The 20,370-nt window shown below is 41.8% G+C and overlaps 1 protein-coding gene across 1 annotated transcript in view; it reads right to left on the reverse strand.

The window, feature by feature from the left end:
• TPO (thyroid peroxidase) overlaps window positions 1-20,370 on the reverse strand; it is a 202,309-nt gene that overhangs the window by 63,442 nt on the left and 118,497 nt on the right. Inside the window, exons 8-11 of the mRNA XM_075863906.1 lie at window positions 19,719-19,889; window positions 17,584-17,821; window positions 5,156-5,364; window positions 2,454-2,615 (exon numbers count right to left, since the gene is read on the reverse strand). Coding sequence (XP_075720021.1) covers window positions 2,454-2,615; window positions 5,156-5,364; window positions 17,584-17,821; window positions 19,719-19,889 — 780 coding nt within the window. The remainder of the gene's footprint in view (window positions 1-2,453; window positions 2,616-5,155; window positions 5,365-17,583; window positions 17,822-19,718; window positions 19,890-20,370) is intronic.

Below are 20,370 nucleotides of genomic sequence, written 5' to 3' on the forward strand. Positions count from 1 at the left end.
TTTTGCTCGATGGGGGTCAGAGCACTGAGACCCCCATGGATCGCTAAAACAAAGTGGCACCGCTGTGCCACTTCGTTTCTGATCTGCTTTTCTCGGAAAGCCGAGCAAGTGGTGTACGGATGTACACCACTCCGAGGAATGCCAATCAGAAACGTAGCGGTGCAGCATTCAATCGTGTGCTTCTGCTGCTTCACTTTAGCGATCGGTGGGGGTCGGACCCCCAACCGATTAAAATTTCTGACATATCAGTATGACATGTCAAAAGTTTAGCTACACTTTAAAGAGAGGTGTTACCATTTTATTATTATTATTATTATTTTATTTTTTCTTTAATAAAACAGTGTATCAGTGTCTGGTGCAACTTTTTAAATACTTTTTATTAAAAATTATTTTTACTTTTTGAGATACATCTGCTTTATATCCTGAATACAGAGCAGCTGTATCAAGTGCTAAAACCTGTATCCGTCAGGTCAGTGGCACAGACGGGTACAGTGTCAGCAGGTTGGGGTAGGGGGTTGGATTGTGTGTGAGGGGGAAGGAGGGGGCCCAAGTTGTGTCAACAGCCCAGGGCCCATGGTACACTTAATCCGCCACTGATTGATGGCGACATAACACTGATTACTCTTGCCCTATTTTCCTTCTTTCCCATAGCTACAATTTCTATGACTTACATTGGTGGTGCACACGAGGGCAAGAATTGTCATTTTAAAAATTTAAAATATATAAATAATAAAATAGGAGGTTCTCCTTTTTAAATTTTTCCCTGGTGTTCTTCAATGGACCTGGGCTGTCTGTTCATATAAAGTATTGCAAATCCCTCACTCTTTCCCTTTGAATTCCAAGATCAGTGTTGAGGGGAGAAGCATAATGTTGAGGTGATTATACCTTTTTTTAATTGTCCAATGGGGAAGCAGTGGGTAGTCTGATAAAGGGGGACAAGGTAGGGGTCCGTCATGGGCCAGCAAGGAGTAACTTCTGTAGCGTAAATTCTAATACATTTGTTGGGCAGCGGCAGCCCTGCCCGCTTCTGGCAAGCCACACCCCTTTTTACAAGCGTGGCGAGGCCAACATACAATGCCCAAAAGCTCAAAGTGCTGGCACGTGATTGACGTCATTAGGAGCTGCCCAGGACTGGCAGGGACAAGCAGCTCAGTAGGAATAAAAAAAATAATTTGTCCCGACATGGGAAGTAAATCCACCTTTGACATAGGAAGCATTGCTAGGGTGAGGAAGAATTTAGAAATATTTGCTTCTGCGGCCTCAGCCTCTTTAGTGAATTTTTGGATATACACCCCATCCTTGAAGAGACATTATTCTCAAGATTTTCCTGGATTTCTGGACTTTTTACATTATCATTTTTTGGTTTGTTTGTTTTTTTGTTTTAATTTTGTACACAGACTTCATCATTATTAAACGTGGAGAGTAGACATGAGAAGCCATCAAGAGGCCCCTCTCCACCCATTCCTTCCCATGCTTGTTTTACCTCTTTAGGGTGAAACATGGGAGTGGTAGCTTTTAGTGCCAATACCAGCCAAAAGAACTGATCTCTTAGTGCTGCACTTGTAAATTATGACTCTTACACCTATACTGTAAGGACCAGGTGTTAAGGCTCTTTTACACTGGCCAATTATCGGGCAAACGAGCATACAAAGAATTCTTGTTCCCGATAATTGCCCTGTGTAAACAGGGCAGCGATCATCAGATGAACGATCAAACGCTCGATCATCTGCTGATCGTATCGTTTTAAATGTGTAAAATATTATCGTTGTCGGCAGCACATCTCCCTGTGTAAACATGGAGACATGCTGCCGACATGATAATAATGTATGAGGATGAGCGATCGGAGTAACGAGCTCTCATCCCCATACTAGCTCTTTGTGGAAGGAGCAAAGGAGCGTCAATCAATGAGCTGTCTCTTTTATCGGCGCTCGTTGCGCCCGCCAAAATTGGCTGGTGTAAAAGTACCTTTAGTCTTTGCTGAAGTGTGCCTTTGAACCCCAGCACATGCAGACAGATTGGAGCCAAGTATTAGAATCGGTCATTTCCATACCTGCCACCAAAATTTCCAATGACTTTTCCCTTTGGAAGTCATATCAGAGGAGAATATTTTCAACATAATAATATAAAATATGAAAGTTTAAAAACATCAAAGCTGAGTTACTAGTCATAACAACAAATACAATTATAGTCTTCACATTTCCATACCAGATTTTCAATAAAATTTTCAATAAAGCAAAATGTAAATTTTATTTTATCATTTTATTTGTTGAATCCTATGGATACAGTTTAAATAGAGTATAACATGACCCTGTACATCTTACATGTGGACTGTGAACTTTAGTTGTGCAGTATTTGTCATCTTTGTTTGTTCCAGATTCTAAGCTTAGGTTCACTACTTTACATTCAGTTCGACTTCCAAAGACTTTAATCTAATGCTCTACATTAAATGGTACCTTTACAGAATGGGGGTTGGGTATTCCATTGATTTTCTTGACAGGCTAATTTTTCATGTCCTTCTAAGCGATATCCGGGGTAACAAAAATAAATTAAGAGCTTGTCTGAACAATGTACAAAATCACCATTCTCTATCTTCCCTGGAAGACCACAGGATGCACCTACAATTAGATATAGGCTGGTTAAATCCATTTCAAGTTTTATCTTGGTTTTCTTTCTCTATATCAAAAGCATGCCTTGGGATAAAAATAAGAAACCTTTTATATATTTCCAAATAGAATTGTAAATTTGAAGAAGAGAATTGAAAAAAAACAACAAGAAACTGAACAAATCTTTTCTTTGCTTTATCTAAACCAGCTCTCTTTGTGCTCTATCTATGCCTAATGCTGTATTCCATCTCTCAATGTATTATATGCAGAGTGTAATCAATGGTGCAGCAATACATTTTAAGGTGGACACAATTGCTATCGTCCTTGATGCCTGGAAGGCCTGCCACGATGTCTGATTCCCTACCACAGTTGACAGATTATAGGGCTTAATCATTGTGTTTCCAAAGGGCTTCTCAGCAAAAGAGGTATACTGGGGATGACAGTGGAGTGGATATATTGCAATTCTAGGGTCAGCTGATGTAGATCAGCCAATCACATTTTTGGACCGCATTGGCTGTTCAACTCACAAAGAGTGACGGCATGCAATGATGTCATTAGTTCTAGTTGTCCAGCATGCAGGTAGGGCATGCGTAGCCCCAAGTCAGGTATCTATTGCCTCTCCTACTTTACATCAATGAAAGACACTGTGCAGTGGTAGAGAAGACAGGGGACATAGCAAAAGCCTGGTGTTTATTTCCCCTTCCATTCCCTTACTGTGAATCTTGATCATATTCACCCCACCTAACAGTTTAGTTACTCTTTAGAGGGGAGGCCAACCAGGGCTTGGCACCCTTTTTCAAAGGTCCTAATAGAAAAGGCATGGATTGCCTCTATGGTACGTATGTTTGTGGCAATGTGCCATTCTATGATGAGAAAAAGCCGTTCTCACTCCTCCAGCACCAGAAAAAGTAAAACTTATAACCAAGTGGTGGTGAGGTTGCAATTCTTTTATTACTGATATTTTTATACAGAGCTGAGATGTTGGACCTGTCCATGTTTTGGCATCAATAGTTTTGGAGAAGGCGACATCTTATAGGGTACACCTTTAAAGATAATTTTTTTTAGCGATTTTAAACAACTTTTAAATTGACATCTTCTATGTATCCTGTATACTTTGAAAGAATGATACAACTTCTATGTATAAAAGGTTACATAGAAGCTGTATCTTAAAGTAAAAAACATTTATAATAAAAGTTAATTTAAAAGTTGGATAAAATCTGATAAAACATTGATTTATTAAAAAAATAAAAATAAAATTATTTTCTCAAGATGTACATAGCCTTTAAACTTCTCTTCTGCTTGTCAGAGGAGATGTTGAGCATGCACAATAACATTAATCTCGTCTGACAAGCAAAGTAGACGCTGAAGATTATGGGATCCCTCGACCCTGCCATAGATGAGACCGAGCTGAGAAACCAGAGGAGCAATGTAACGGCACATGCGTGTCTACCTATGAATACTTAGGTGGATCTACAGATCTAGTAGCCGCCAAACTGACACTTTACACCAAATTGGCGCTTTATGCTATTTGTGTAGCGTGATGATCCCTTTGGAAGTGAATGAGCAACGCTATGCAAATAGTGTATGCATGCTACCATACCGCCGTAGTGCGCCATGGCAGTCAAGTTGGCCACTGCTATATCTATACTATAGGGGGAGCATTGGAACACTAGGTAGCACTATAATAGGCTTATATATGTAACATCTCATCACAGCAAATAGTATTTTAATGAGTATTAATACAAAACATGTTTACTATTAGGTGCTCTATTTAAAGAGTAACTACACTTTCAAAAAAGCTTTTGATATGTCATAGAAACATACCAGAAGTTTTGATCGGTGGGGTCCGGGTGCTGAGACCTCCACTTAAGCTGAAACAAAGGTGTAGAAGCGCTCAACTGAGCGCCCTGCACCTTCAGCTGTGATCGGCGCTTCTTGTTAGGCTGAGGACAATTCACAGAGAGCGTCTATCAGCCAGTCTTCAGGCTGACGAGGAGAGCCGAGTTCTCTTGCACCTCTGTTTCAGCAATAGTGGGGGTCTTAGCACCCAGACGCCCAGCAATCAAAACTTCTGATATGTCTCTAAGACATTTCAGAAGTTTTTTTAAAAGCGTAGAGTTGTAATGTCTATTGTCAAAAATAAAGATACTGTACAGATGGGTCCTCCCTTAACTTTCCTCTTATCCTGAGATGTGTGGCGCGGTGACCAGCTTTGAAAAAAAACATGATTTTGTGATACACTGCTACAAGTATATATGCTATATCTGTCTGTGTGTGGCCACCCAGGGGTTGTGATGTGATGCAGCCTGACTAGGGTTTTCGCTGGCATGTCACAATATTGTATTTAATTTGTTTCATGATAAATTTAGGTTCTTAACTAAATTCAAGCAAAGGTGAGGCTGGACACAGCTGAACATTTCAACACAAAGTTTGATAAAAATATTTTACATATATATTAATTTGGCAATTGCTCCCTCAATTTTGACAATGATCTTTGTCTTATAACCCAATTTACATAAATCTGAGAAAAGGACACTTCTGTACAGGCATACCTTTTTCTGGAGTCTCCTTCCAGGATTCTAAATTCATGGCAGGTATACTGTCACAAAGTTTAAAACCTTCAGAAGATTTTGCCATCAGAAAGCTATCAGGAGGTACGTGTGTTAGTCCAGTATTATCACATATCACACGAGATAGAGAATGTTTTTCAAGTTCCAATCTCTGTTTTTTGGTGAACACATTTATATTTTCATACCAAAACCTAAACACATTAAAAAGAGAAGACAAATTAGACCCCATATATCCGTGCCCCTCAACCTTAATACCATGGGGGAACATGGGGGAACCCTAGTCCTATTACTATCTCGAAGAAGCTTAGTGTAGGGGCATGTAACACATTCTACAGTTCTTGTCCAGTGCTATAATTTGGCTGAGATATGTTGAATGCGTTGCCGAGCGAAAGTTACAGGTCACGCTGCTTGCTGCTGCTGTGTACTGGGGAACCCCAAGGAACCCTGTATGGAAACGCTGCCAAGAATTTTTGAGATCTGAAATGATACTGATTTTTTTAGGTCATGTTCAGACCAGGGAGAAATGTTGCGGTTAGCGCACTAAAAATCTGCAACTAGTCACGGCACAATACATGTGAATAGAGTTTTCAAAGTATTGCAAGCTTTTAGTAATATATTTAACTACTGCTGGCAATTTAAGTAAATGAAGATTTACTGTACAAGCTTTTTAAGCTTGAAATTATTTATAATATCATATGCCAGGCATTTTTGGACAAGAAGGGGGATTTTGCATGTAAATAAAATCAGTTTTTGCTGTGTTTTGACCACGCTTGCATTTCACAGTAAAATCACAAACAAATGTGTAGATTCTTTTTGCCAAGGCCGCAAGCCACCGTCGCTGTAAGGCCTAGGTCACACAGAGTTTTTTTGGCGCTGTTTTTGATGTGGAAACCGCGTGGGAAACTGTGCCAAAAAACGGCAGAAAACGGAAGGCAGAAAACGCTCGCGGGAGAAAGAAGCTTCATGTTCTATCTTCAGGCGTTTCCATCTCTGACCTCCCTTTAAACTGGTGCCGTGGATCCGAACTTTTCCTGATGGGCAAGAAAGGTACTGGGTTTTGCCAGCATGCTGTCTTAACGTAGGTTTTTAACTGGTTCCCGACCGCTGGCTGTATTTTTACGGCCAGCGGTCAGGGTCCTTAAAACCCGAGCCATAGACTTTTTACGGCTCGGGTTTTAACTTGCTGCCCGCGCGATCGGGCAGCTGAATGTCGGGTCTCTGGCTGTCAGTGACTGCCGGGGACCCTGAGGAGAAGATAGAAGCAGCTTTAGATGTCTTTTTACACAGCGCTCAATGAACGCTGTGTAAAGGAATAGAGACAGCAGCAGCGGCACTGTCTCTATTCCTCCCGGTGTTCATGTGACTGGTCACATGATCGCCGGGTGCCGTTAGTGGCAGACTGCTGCTGGGTCTTACTAGACCCAGCACAGCCCTATTAGTGACAATCGTCACTATGAGAGGGCTGATTTCCCCTGTAACTGGGGCTGCTGTGCAGCTCCAGTTACAGTGGAAAAACATGGTGTAAAAGAAAGAAAAAATATATATAAAGTTCCCCAAAGGTCTTTTTTGACCATAGTAATAAAAAAATATTAAAGTAGAGTTCAAAAAAAAACTAAATAATAAATACACATAAAATACCCACCCCAAAAAAAACAGTTCCCCCCGCCAATCATTGTTGTAACGCTAACGCTGACCCAATTACTCTAATATAGACATGTAATATATTAAAATTTACGGTAGACAGTGACGATCACAAATAAAAGGTCTATTTTAGGGTAAAACTATGTTATTACCAAAAAAAAATAGCTTAAACGTAAAAAAGCTTATTTTTTTACTATTATTTTCAAACTTTATGAATAAAAATTCTAAAATAGCAAAAAAGGTGTGTATAAAAACGATAAAAAATGAAACCTGCATTGTCTACGGAAAAAACGTCGGAAAAATCACGTCGTTAGCCCAACAAATAAAAAAGTTATAGCCATTTAACTAACGCGTGCTAAAAAGGGCTAAACGATGTCTGGTCCTGAAGGCGCAAAATAGCGCGCACCTGAACTGGTTAACACACATGGCAAATTTGTTGCAGAAATGGCATACATCTGAATTAAACTAAAAAAACTTTGCAAATAGACTTTATTAAAAATGTCTTGCCAATTAGGTCTTACCCTATGCAGCCCTATGTGTCTCCATGGTAACAGACTACTAACAAAGTCTGTTTAGTCAGATTATGCAGTCATACTCCATTTTATCTATCTTCTACATTTTGGTAACATACAATCACTAGGTTCGCAAGATGTAGGGACATATAAGAGTATGAATGCATGTCCAAACCACATAGACTTTGTTTGTAGTCTGTAACCATGGAGATGCAAAAGTCTGCATAGGAGCTGTAGACATTATTTAGTAATTTTTTTAATGTATTATGCATTGGTGCAATACAAAAAAATATTGGTAATACATGGCCTTTAACATTACATTCATACTGCTCTTATTTATTATTATTACAGTTACTTAGGATATATTGCATTAAAACTTTATCATTGTCAGTATAGATTGTCTTTATGGATGTGATATGCCTATAGAAAATACTGAACATATATTATAACCATACAGATAAGTCATGTAGGTGAGTTTGCAGGGAGTCAAAGTAAATAAAACAATCCTCCCTGACCACAGCGATCTATAAGATCAACTCTCAGGACTAAGGGTTCTATTACAAAAGGCAATTTTGGCCGTAACAAAAAGTGCCGATCAATAAGACAGCTCGTTGATCAGCGCTCAATTTGCTCTTTTCACAAAGAGCTATGTATAGGGACGATTGCTCGTTACTATGATCGCTGTTCCCAATGCATTTCCATCATGCCGGCAGCACGTCTCCCTGTTTACACAGCGACATGTGCTGCCGACATTGATATTTTCCGTTGATCAGCCAATGAGTGTTTGCTCGTTCATCGACTGGTTATCACCCTGTTTACATAGGGCAATGACTGGGAACGAGCCTTCATATGAACGCTCGTTTGCCCAATCATTGACCCGTGTAAAAGGGCCTTAAGTCTTAAAGTGATATATATATGAGAAAATGCTAGCACTATGTTATATATGATCTGATAACTTAACGCTTAAAGGGATTTTACGTTTAGAACAAGAGCGCCAAACGATGTACTCGACTATCTCCAGTGCTCCCATAGAGAATGAATGGAGTGGCAGTGCGCATGAGCGACCTGCCGCTCCATTCAAATGGGGTGTAGGGGACCCCCGTTCTCGAGATCGGTTGGGGTCCCAGCAGTCGGATACACACCGATCAGCAAGTTACCCCCGAACCGGAATACCCCTTTAATTTTAACATCAATTTAAGATTTCAAAATAAAGGAACAACTGCTTGAGTATCAAGACCTCAGCTAATTGTCAGTTATAGTCCGTACCAGAATTCCCTAAATGAAATGGGCCGGGTACATGTTTGTATGAATATTACTGCATCACCTATAATACAAATGAAGAACTACAAATTGGTGACTAAACACTTTCAGTACAATCTTGCATTTTCTATACATTTTTTGTATAATAAAACTTTTGTAGTTATTTTGTATGAATGGATTATGACATTTCAATGATATCTCTATTTTTAGTAGGTGCCTTAAGCCTGTTCATGTTTTATCTTTGGATATTGTTAAATGTGAAAAATCTCCACCATTTTTTGCAGCTATACACGTGTGTCCCAAGATATAGGTTGACTTGTGATAAATTCATCAATGTGTCCCAGTTCAGTCATTTTAACACTGCAGGGAGAATTCAGTAAATCATGAGCAGACAGTCGCATTGTAGCTATACTAGATTTTGCTTTAGTAGAAATGTACAGTACTGGTTTGTCTACTAGTGCGTTTATCTACCAGTAATACGGCTGTTTTCCTCTCTATACTGCAGGTTAAACATAGAAACAAACATATTAATCCAGAAAGATATAGAGTAAGCCACTTATATAAATAATATATAGCATAAAAGTGTGTGACACAATGTTAATTCAATTATTGGGGTATTCCTATCTTAGAATAATATGGTATATAGCTATATGTCATGTCATAATATTCTGAACAATGGGGATCCGACCTCCGGCACCCACGCTAATCCAAAGGACCGAGGTGCCTTTGGTTTTTTCCATGTATGGCGGCGCTGCCAGCTGGGGAACTGCAGCATATCTCCATTCCAGTAAATGAAGCCGTGTTTCAGTTTCCTGCATAGCGGGTGGCCGGGAGCATCGCTATGCAGGGAAATTTTGTCTAGGAGCCACGGCACGTAACTAGCGCCATTTACAAGTGTGTAAAGCGACCAAAGTAAATTTCTTGGGTGTTATTATCAGAGTGTTCTCATGGCTGAGAAGTGTTACATAGTTGCATAGTTACATAGTTAGTACGGCTGAAAAAAGACACATTTCCATCAAGTTCAACCATGGGATTGGACACCGAAGGGAAACATTTCTACACATCGGAGCTAATATTTTTTTGTTCTAGGAAATTATCTAAGCCTTTTTTAAAGCCATCTACTGTCCCTGCTGTGACCGGCTCCTGCGGTGACTATTCCATAGATTCACAGTTCTCACAGTAAAGAAGGCTTGTCGCCTCTGCAGTTTGAACCTTTTTTTCTCCAGACGGAGGGAGTGCCCCCTTGTTTTTTGAGGGGGTTTTACATGGAACAGGATTTCACCATGTTTTTTGTATGTGCCATTTATATATTTTTTCAAGGCTAAATAGGTTTAGTTCTTTTAATCTTTCCTCATAACTTAGATTCTCCATGCCCCTTATTAGCTTTGTTGCTCTTCTTTGTATTTCAGCAAATACTTTAGTATTTATTATATTTAAGTGCTATTCTGATAAAAAAATATTTTAGCAAATTTCTCTTTATTTATTTTTTAATGCGATTTCCTGAGTTTTGTACATTAAGGGTATGTTCACACGAGGTCATTACGTCCGTAATTGACGGACGTATTTCGGCCGCAAGTGCCGGACCGAACACAGTGCAGGGAGCCGGGCTCCTAGCATCATACTTATGTACGAGGCTGGGAGTCCCTGCCTCTCTGCCGGACAACTGTCTTATACTGAAAACATGATTACAGTACGGGACAGTTGTCCGGCAGCGAGGCAGGGACTCATAGCGTCGTACATAAGTATGACGCTAGGAGCCCGGCTCCCTGCACTGTGTTCGGTCCGGTGCTTGCGGCCGAAATACGTCCGTCAATTACGGACGTAATGACCTCGTGTGAACATACCCTAAAGGTGCATCCCTAGGCAGTAGCAGACATAGCCTGTGGATAGGGTATACATGTGTTTTGTGGGACAAACCACTGGCTACAGGCCGTTTGTTTTTTTTTTTTTTTTTTGGGGGGGGGGGGAGGTGTTGGGGCTGTATGCAGTTATCTACAGGGGGGCTGTATGGTGCTATATACAGAGGGGCTGTATGGCGCTATCTACAGGGGGGCTGTATGGTGCTATATACAGGGGGGCTTTATGGTGCTATATACAGGGTGGCTTTGTGGTGCTATATAGAGGGGGGCTGTATGGTGCTATCTACAGCTGGGCTGTATGGTGCTATATACAGGGGGCTGTATGGCGCTATATACAGGGGACTGTATGGCACTATATACAGGGGGCTATATGGTGCTATATACAGGGGGGCTGTGTGGTGCTATATACAGGGGGGCTGCAGGGCTGCCATCAGGGGGGTATTAGGGGTACTACTGTAGGGGGCCCGGCCAAACTTAATTGAAAGGGGGTCCCGGCAACTGCCGCGACTTGCCTTTGGTAGAAAAAAACAGGCCCCTGCAATGGGGCCTGTTCTTTTCACCAAAACAATGTCGTGAGCTGCGGGCCCCCCTCTCATCAAACACCGACGTGAGCTGCGGGCCCCTCTCTCGTAAAGCACCGCCGTGAAACACCGCCCGACCGTGTGTGTGCGGTATAGCTGTTTTTTTCTACCAAAGGCAAGTCGCGGCAGTTGCCGGGCCCCCCTTTCAATTAAGTTTGGCCGGGCCCCCTACAGTAGTACCCCTAATACCCCCCTGATGGCGGCCCTGCAGCCCCCCTGTATATAGCACCACACAGCCCCCCTGTATATAGCACCATATAGCCCCCTGTATATAGTGCCATACAGTCCCCTGTATATAGCGCCATACAGCCCCCTGTATATAGCACCATACAGCCCAGCTGTAGATAGCACCATACAGCCCCCCTGTATATAGCACCACACAGCCACCCTGTATATAGCACCATAAAGCCCCCCTGTATATAGCACCATACAGCCCCCCTGTAGATAGCACCATACAGCCCCTCTGTATATAGCACCATACAGCCCCCCTGGAGATAACGCCATACAGCCTCAACACCCCCCCCCCCAAAAAAACAAAAAAAAAAACAAACGGCCTGTAGCCAGTGGTTTGTCCCACAAAACACATGTATACCCTATCCACAGGCTATGGCTGCTACTGCCTAGGGATGCACCTTTAGGGTACGTTCACACGAGGCCATTACGTCCGTAACTGACGGACGTATTACGGGCGCAAGAACCGGACCGAACACAGTGCAGGGAGCCGGGCATTTCCGCAACAGAGGAGCAGCGATCCCACAGAATAAATTGACATGCTGCGGCTTAAAAAGTCACACTGCAGGTCAATTTTTTTTGCAGCGTGTGGATGAGATTTGTTCAAATCTCATCCACTGTGCTGCGACTGTAATACGCTGTGGATTTTCCACAATAAAATGTGTTGCATAAAATCCGCAGTGTTCATGCCTAGTGTGTTCCTACCCTAAGGCCGGATTTACACAAGCGTGTGCTTTTTGCGTGCGAAAAAAAACGTGGCGTTTTGCGCATGCAAAAGGTCCATAACAGCTCCGTGTGTCAGCAGCGTATGGTGCGCGGCTGCGTGATTTTCGCGCAGCCGCCATCATTATGACACTCTGTTTGTAAACAGAAAAGCACGTGGTGCTTTTGTTTTCATTCATAGTTTATACTGCTGCGGAAGTGCTGGGCGTGATTTTCACACACCCATTGACTTCAATGGGTGCGTGATGCGCGAACAATGCACAAATATAGGACATGTCGTGAAAATCACTGACAGTCTGCACGGCCCCATAGAGTAACATAGGTCCGTGCGAGGCACGTGAAAATCACACACGTTGCACGGATGTATTACACGTTTGTCTGAATAAGCCCTAACAATAAGGCTGAGTTCACAGAGTTTTTTGGGCCTTGATATTGACTCGGACACTGCTTCAGAATCAGCACCAAAAAACTTCCAAAACTGCCTCCCATTGATTTAATCTGAAATCAATGGGAGCCAGTCGCGGAAAAAAGAAAAAGCAGCACGTCCTTTCTTGCCGTTGTTCCGCCTCTGACCTCCCATCGAAATCAATGGGAGGCAGAAAATGCATTTTTTGCCTGCTGTCCTCAATTGGCGCAGGCAAAAAACGCAGCAAAAAACGCGGCAAGATCGTGTGGGCAGGTCAAAATCTGCCTCAAAATTCGGTGCGCGGTTCCAGGCGGTCGCGGGTGCGTGCGGTCGCGAGTGCGCCCTCGCGAGTGTGCACGCGCGGGAGTTTGTGGGTTCACGCGATCGGTCGCACGGGTGGCGGTGTTTGACGGCCCCCATGACGACCCCCATGCTACCCAGGGCCGCCATCAGGGGGGGCATTAGGTGTACTGATGTGAGAGGCCCGGCCAAACCTAATTGAAAGGGGGGCCCGCAGCTCACGACATTCTTTTGGTGAAAAAAACGGGCCCCATTGCAGGGGCCTGTTTTTTTTCTACCAAAGGCAAGTCGCGGCAGTTGCCGGGCCCCCCTTTCAATTAGGTTTGGCCGGGCCTCTCACATCAGTACCCCTAATACCCCCCCTGATGGCGGCCCTAGGTACCATGATATAGTGCTGGACGGAGTACCGTTAACAGGTGGTGCCACGGTAGGGGGGGCCAGAAAATATAGCTGTATGGGGCCCTGAAATTCCTGATGGCGGCCCTGGCTTTACCAGACACAGCACCAGTCTTTTTCATATGCTGTCTCTGGTATTACTGCTCAACCTCATTTACCTGAATAGGTCTGAACTGCAATGCCAGACATGGGCCATTGACTAGACCAGATTGTGTTCTCTCTCATTTTCCTTAATTTTTTACTTTAATGGGTAAAAATGCAATGCAATTTTTCCCATAGAAAATAACTATAGGATGTAGTAACATGCATTTCTTGTTTTGTTTATGCAGTTTGAATGAATGCACCGTAATATAATATCTAAAGTGGCTCCAAGGTGGAGAGTTACTTTAAGATTAGCTGTTACTCTCCCCAGCAATACAAGAGATTTTGGCTGAATTCTACCATAAAGATATATGCTTGGATGATGGATCTGCTGCATGTGCATGTTTATTTTAATAAGTAGAAGAATCCAGCATGCCTGGTGCTTTATTTCTAAAACATCTGTCGTCAGCGAAAAGTCAGGCTGCACCATACACATCAGTGTCAGCTAATGTTGGCTGGCTTGGCAAACATTAATTGTGTATGACGAGCTTTAAAGAAGCCCTATCACCTCATCTTTTGTGTCTGTTTTAGTAAATACTTGTATTCCCAAAGAAATAACAATTCTGGAACATACAGCGGTTAAAAAAAGTCTACACACCCCTGTTAAAATGCCAGGTTTTTGTCATGTCAAAATATCAGTACAAGATAAATCATTTCAGAACTTTTTCTACCTCTAATGTGACCCATAATCTGTACAATTCCATTGAAAAACAAACGAAAATAATTTAAAGGGAAAAAAATTAAAATAACAAAACTTCAATAATGTGATTGCATAAGTGTGAACACCCTTATATAATTGGGGATGCAGTTGTGTTTAGAATTAGCCAATGACATTTAAACTCATGTTAAATAGTAGTCAGTACACAGTGATTCTGAGTAACCCCATATAAAGTTCAGCTGTTCTATTAGAAATTTCCTGACATTTTCTTTGTTGCATGTGACAACAAAAGCCATGGTCGTAAAGAGCTTAAAACACATCAAAGGGATCTGGTTGTTGAAAGACATCAGTCAGGAGAAAGGTACCAAAGAATTTCCACGGCATTAGATATACCATGGAACACAGTGAAGACAGTCATCAAGACATAGATTACATGTGGCACAACAGTGACATTTCCAAGAACTGGACGTCCCTCAAAACTTGATGAAAAGACAAGATGAAAATTGGTCTGGAATGCAACCAAGAGGCCTACAGTAACATTAAAGAAGCTGCAGGACTTTCTGGCTTGCATTGGTTGTGTAGTGCATGTGACAACAATCTCCCGTATTCTTCATATATCTGGGCTGCGGGGTAGGGTGGCAAGACAGATGCCTTTTCTAACAAAGAAAAACATCCAAGCCCGGCTATGTTTTGAAAAGACCTACATCAAGTCTGCCAAAAGCATGTGGGAAAACGTGTTATGGTCTGATGAGACCAAGGTTGAACTTGTTGGCCATAATTCCAAAAGGTATGTTTGGCGCAAAGTCAACACTGCACATCACCAAAAGAACACCATACCCACAGTGAAGCATGGTAGGGCAGCATTATGCTTTGGGGCTGTTTTTCTGCAGCTGGAACTGGGGCTTTAGGTCAAGGTGGAGGGAATTATGAACAGTTCCAAATATCAGTCAATATTGGCACAAAACCTGCAGGCCTCTGCTAAAAAGCTGAAGATGAATTTCACCTTTCAGCACGACAACGCCCCAAAGCATACCTTCAAATGAATAAAAGAATGACGTCACCAGAAGAAGATCAACGTTTTGGAATGGTCCAGCCAGAGCACAGACCTAAATCCCATTGAAAATCTGTGGTGTGACCTGAAGAGGACTGTATACAGAAGATACCCTCACAATCTGACAGATTTGGAGCGCTTTTGCAAGGAAGAGTGGGCAACAATTGCCAAGTCAAGATGTGCCATGCTGATAGACTTCTACCCAAAAAGACTGAATGCTGTCATAAGGTCAAAGGGTAATTCAACAAAGTCTTTTTTTATATTTATGCCACCACTTTATTTTTGTTCTTTATTTTAATTTTTCCACCCTAAAAGATTTGGTTTGTCTTTCAATACAATTGTACAGATTATAGGTGACATTAACCCCTTCCCGACATTCGCCGTATATATACGGCGCACGCCGGGTGGTGGAATATGGAGCAGTCTCACGAGCTGAGACCGCTCCATAGAGCGAGTGTGTCGGCTGTGTGTTACAGCCGACACTTCCGGGTAACGAGTGGGATCCCGTTTGAGCGCGATCCCGCTAGTTTAACCCGTTAAATGCCGCGTTCAATAGCGATCGCGGCATTTAAATTACTAAAAACAGGGGGGCGACCCCCTGTAACGTCCTAACGGCCCCCCTGTGGCGAGATCGGGGGAGCCGTTGGTTGGCACGGCTGCCTGGGGGCCCGAGGAAGTCCCCCAGGTCTGCCATCTTTGTGCTCCTATGAAGCCATGCCTCTGGCAGGGCTTCATAGGAGACTGTCAGCGCGATATACTGCAATACATTAGTATTGCAGTATATCGTGCAAGCGATCTAACGATTGCTGGTTAGAGTCCCTTAGGGGGAGAAGTAAAAAAGTTTTTTTAACAAATAAAAAAAAAATTACAAAAATTAAAAGCTCAAAAAAAAACCTTTTCCCATTTTCCCTCAAGCACAATGTAAAAAAAAAGAAAAAGCTAACATAACTGGTATCAACGCGTCCGTAAAAGTCTGAACTATTACAATATATCATTATTTAGTCCGCACGGTGAATGCCGTAAAAAATAAAATATTAAAAACATCAGAATTGCTGTTTTTTGGTCCCTTCTTCTCCCACAAAAAATGAAATAAAAAGTGATCAAAACGTCTGACATACCCCCAAATTGTACCAATATAAACTGCAGCTCGCCCCGCAAAAAATAAGCCCCACAAGGCTAAATCGACAGAAAAATAAAAACTTTATGGCTCTCAGAATGTGGCGACAAAACTCAAATTTTATTCCTTGTAAAAATAGTAAAACATAAAGAAGACTATATAAATCTGGTATCACTGTAATAGTATTGTCCCGCAGAATAAAGTTAGAATGCCATTTTTACCGTACGGTGAACGCTGTAAAAACAAAACCACCCAAAAGGTTGAGGAATCGCTGTTTTTTTCCTATTCCACCCCACATATATTTTTATTCTCGTTTTCCACTACATTATATGGTACAAAAAATGGTGCTGTGAAAATATACAACTCGTCCCGCAAAAAACAAGCCCTCATATGGCAATGTTGATGGAAAAATAAAAGAGCTATGGCTTTTGGAAGGTGGGGAGGAAAAAAACGAAAGTGAAAATACGAAAAATGGCTGCAGAGGAAAGTGGTTAAAGGTGGAAAAAGTTCTGAAATGATTCATCTTGGACTGATTTTGTAACATGACAAAAACCTGGTATTTTAACAGGGGTGTATAGACTTTTTATATGCACTATATTTTCCTAGAACTCTGCTTTGTACCATTCCTCCATTAGTCCTCCTAGAAATGTATAATTAAATTGATAGCTAGATGTTAGTATTTCTCCTGTCAAAGGGGTGTGTCCCTACACAGTTTCAATATCTCAGCACCAATTGGACAATACCTGATTGTGTATGGACACACATGCAACTGGCAACACCCAGTTGTCAATTTATTCATAAATTTCTTTGAGGAATAACTAAGGAACGGCAAAATGTAGAGTTCTAAGAAAAGATTCTCTAGAGATGTTATTTCATGAGGAATACAAGTATTTACTAAAGCAGATATGTCAGGAGAGATGACGGGTCCTTTTTAACCTCATGTGGATCTGCACATGATAATGTGTACCCAATTAGGCAGTTATTTTATTGTTTATACTCAATGCACAATGTTAACAATAGTTATATACAGGGTCGGTCTGGCCCAGCAGAGTACTAGAGGATCCCCTGGTGTTCCCATGCTCTAACACAATAATAGGCCCCACTGGTTCAGCAGGAGGCAGCCCCATTTGGAACCACTAGTGTCTATTTCTTATGAGCTGGTTCACAAATGACCTATTCGACCTTACTCTTGATGTGTCCTGTGCGTACAATGATAACAACAAAGTTTACAATTAATTTAAATTGAACATGCATGTGTTCTGTATGGGTGGATGGCTGGTGGGCTCTCAGAAGTACTTCCTCTTGTGATAAGTCACTGTACACATTGATAGTATATTCCGTTCATTAAATTCATTATTTTTTTTACTCCCTCTTGTGGGCCCAAGGAACCCTAGTACAAAACTGGTTGTTCAGTGAGATCATACTCTACCTTCATTCACCTTGTTGTTTTCATTTCTCTGTCAAAAAGTAATTCTTAGTAGGAATGATCATTTACATAAGCATTAAAAATGCATAATTATATATTTCTGTTTACCAATCTCCATCTCGCAGAGCTTGAAATTGCATTCCAATTAAACATGCAAATAAAGGCCCCGTTCTTGCTCCCGGTAAAAGGTCTTCTGCTAGACCGCCCAGCCACACATCAATGTTGTCAGGATGTCCATACAACTCGATAATTTTCCTTGTGATGTTCTCATCAGAAATAGCTATTTTCATGCCCATAGTTATGTTCAGTCTTGGTAGTCCACAAAACTCCCTCCAATCATTGTATCCTTAAAAGAAATTAGACCTTTTAACTAATGGAATATAACTTAAGCGGTTTGTATATGTGCACCGATACAACTACTTTTCATTGCTCCAAACTATCTAAAATAAAAAATGAAAAAACTTTGCAGATAGTCTAAATTAAAAGTTTTCTAACATTTCATGTCTACAGCTCCTATGCAGACCGATGTGTCTCCATGGTTACACACTACAAAAAAATCCTGTGTAGTCTGATCCTGCAGTCATGCCCATCTTCTTACTAAGGTAAATTCGGTAGTTTAACAAGACGTAGGGGACACTTAAACTGGAGTATCAGAGTCAGACTACACAGCTCTGCATAGTAGCTGTAGACACAAAACGGTAAAAAAATATAATCAAGATTATTTCCAATGTTGCATTATTTTTTATTTAGATATAGTGGAGTAATAAAACAATATAGCCTTTAAAGCAAATTTAATAGTTTATATTTAGATGCAATAGTCTTTAAAAGTTTGAGTATAAGGACTAGTTTTCAGCCACTGGAAATAAACTAGAATGTTTCCATCCACTTTGACCGCAACCAGACATCTTGAAAATAGTGGGGGTTTAAAACCTAATGGATATTAGACAATTTTACAAGTTTTCTTTATCTAAAACTTGAGATCCTATTTTAATTCTGAACATTTTGGCCACTTTTAACATTTTTGAGACTTAATATATTTGTAATTTAATTCATCTTTGTGTACTTAAAATAAAAGAAATAAGGCTTAACATAAAAAATAAAATATCTTAATGCTGGGATTTATATAGTAAAGGTGAATAGTGTCAAAGTTGTTCATACAGAAGCAATGAAAACTCAGAGCTGACATAACTCGGCTCCTTTGAAATGTATAAAAGTTCTGACAACAGTCACTAACTGATCTGTTCTTTAGGGCGGGTTCACACATGGCGGAATTGCACTTAAATTCCGCTGCGGACACTCCGCAGCGTTAATCCGCAGCGGAGCCGTTTCTACATTGACTTTCACTTTAATTTAGCAGTGTTCGTTTAGACGATGCGTACAATTCCGCTGCGGAGCATAGGCTGCGGAGCGGAATTTGGTGTCCGCAGCATGCTCTGTCTGTTGCGGAGCAGTGGCGGACTCATGGCGGAATTTCTCCATTGACTTCAATGGAGATTCAAAGTTCCGCAATGAAGTCCGCAGCTGTCATGCACATGTCATGTGTGCTGCGGATGCGTCTTGCTTTTTTTACTTGACATTTCTTCATTCTGGCTGGACCTATGTATTTCTAGGTCTACAGCCAGACTGAGGAAGTCAATGGGGCTCCCGTAATGACGGGAGCGTTGCTAGGAGACGTCAGTAAATAGTCACTGTCCAGGGTGCTGAAAGAGTTAAGCGATCGGCAGTAACTGTTTCTGCACCCGGGACAGTGACTACCGATCTCAATATACATGTATCTGTAAAAAAATAGAAGTTCGTACTTACCGAGAACTCCCTGTTTCTGTCTCCAGTCCGGCCTCCCAGGATGACGTTTCAGTGTAAGTGACGGCTGCAGCCAATCACAGGCCAAGCACAGGCTGCAGCGGTCACATGGACTGGCGCGTCATCCAGGGAGGTCGGGCTGGATGCCGAAGGAGGGACGCGTCATAAAGACAACGGGCGGTAAGTATGAATTTCTTTTACTTTCACTAGGGAAAGTGCTGTCCCTTCTCTCTATCCTGCACTGATAGGGAGAAGGGAAGCACTTTTCCCGCAGTCCGCAGCAGCTAGTCCGCATCAATTTTCTGCACATTTTGTGCAGATCCGCAGCCGTAATCCGCAACCCGGATTAGGTGCGGCATTGATGCGGACAGTTGCGGAGGAATTCCGCCATGTGTGGTCATGCCCTTAGAAAGAGCTTTTCCTTGACTAAAGAGAAAGCTGACCTGGTAAGCCGTGGTCACGACCTCGCTGCAAATTAAGAGATGCCAAATCCATTGAACCATTATTGGAAAGCACAAGCAGCTTTTCTGTTAACTCTTCATTCATAATTTCTTGCTGGGTTTGCAGCTTTGCAGCTTTTCCAAGCAGACCTCTTATCAACGGATCGAGGCCACCTAAAAAAAAAATACCTGAGGTGGTAGCAATACATACTGTAATATTACAAGAGTATTAAGCACAACAGGTAAGAACATGAATATGAAAATCAACATATTAAAAAGGAATTTGAAAAATTCCCAAAAATAAGGATTTTTGAAAAAAGTTTGGAACATGAGCAAACAGAGTAAAGGAATTGGTCCCTGCCATTCCCCCACAAGAAGTGAACAGGATGGTCAAAGTCTTGTTTGTCCAATACTCCACATTACCATTAATAGTAATTCCTCATGCACACGACCGTGTGTGTCGTCCGAGTCCCGTCAGTGATCTGAGGAAAGACAGGACATGTTCTATCTTTCCTCGGATCGGAGACTTGGACCATTTTTCACCGACCCGATTCACGCACTAAGGTGAATGGGTCCGTGAAGACTATCGGGAGCCACTCGGAATCCATCCAAAATGGCCCGAGTGGCACAACGGTCGTGTGCATAAGGAGTTAGG

The sequence above is a fragment of the Rhinoderma darwinii genome, chromosome 4 (genome assembly GCF_050947455.1).
Source record: "Rhinoderma darwinii isolate aRhiDar2 chromosome 4, aRhiDar2.hap1, whole genome shotgun sequence".
NCBI classification, from domain to species: Eukaryota; Metazoa; Chordata; class Amphibia; order Anura; family Rhinodermatidae; genus Rhinoderma; species Rhinoderma darwinii.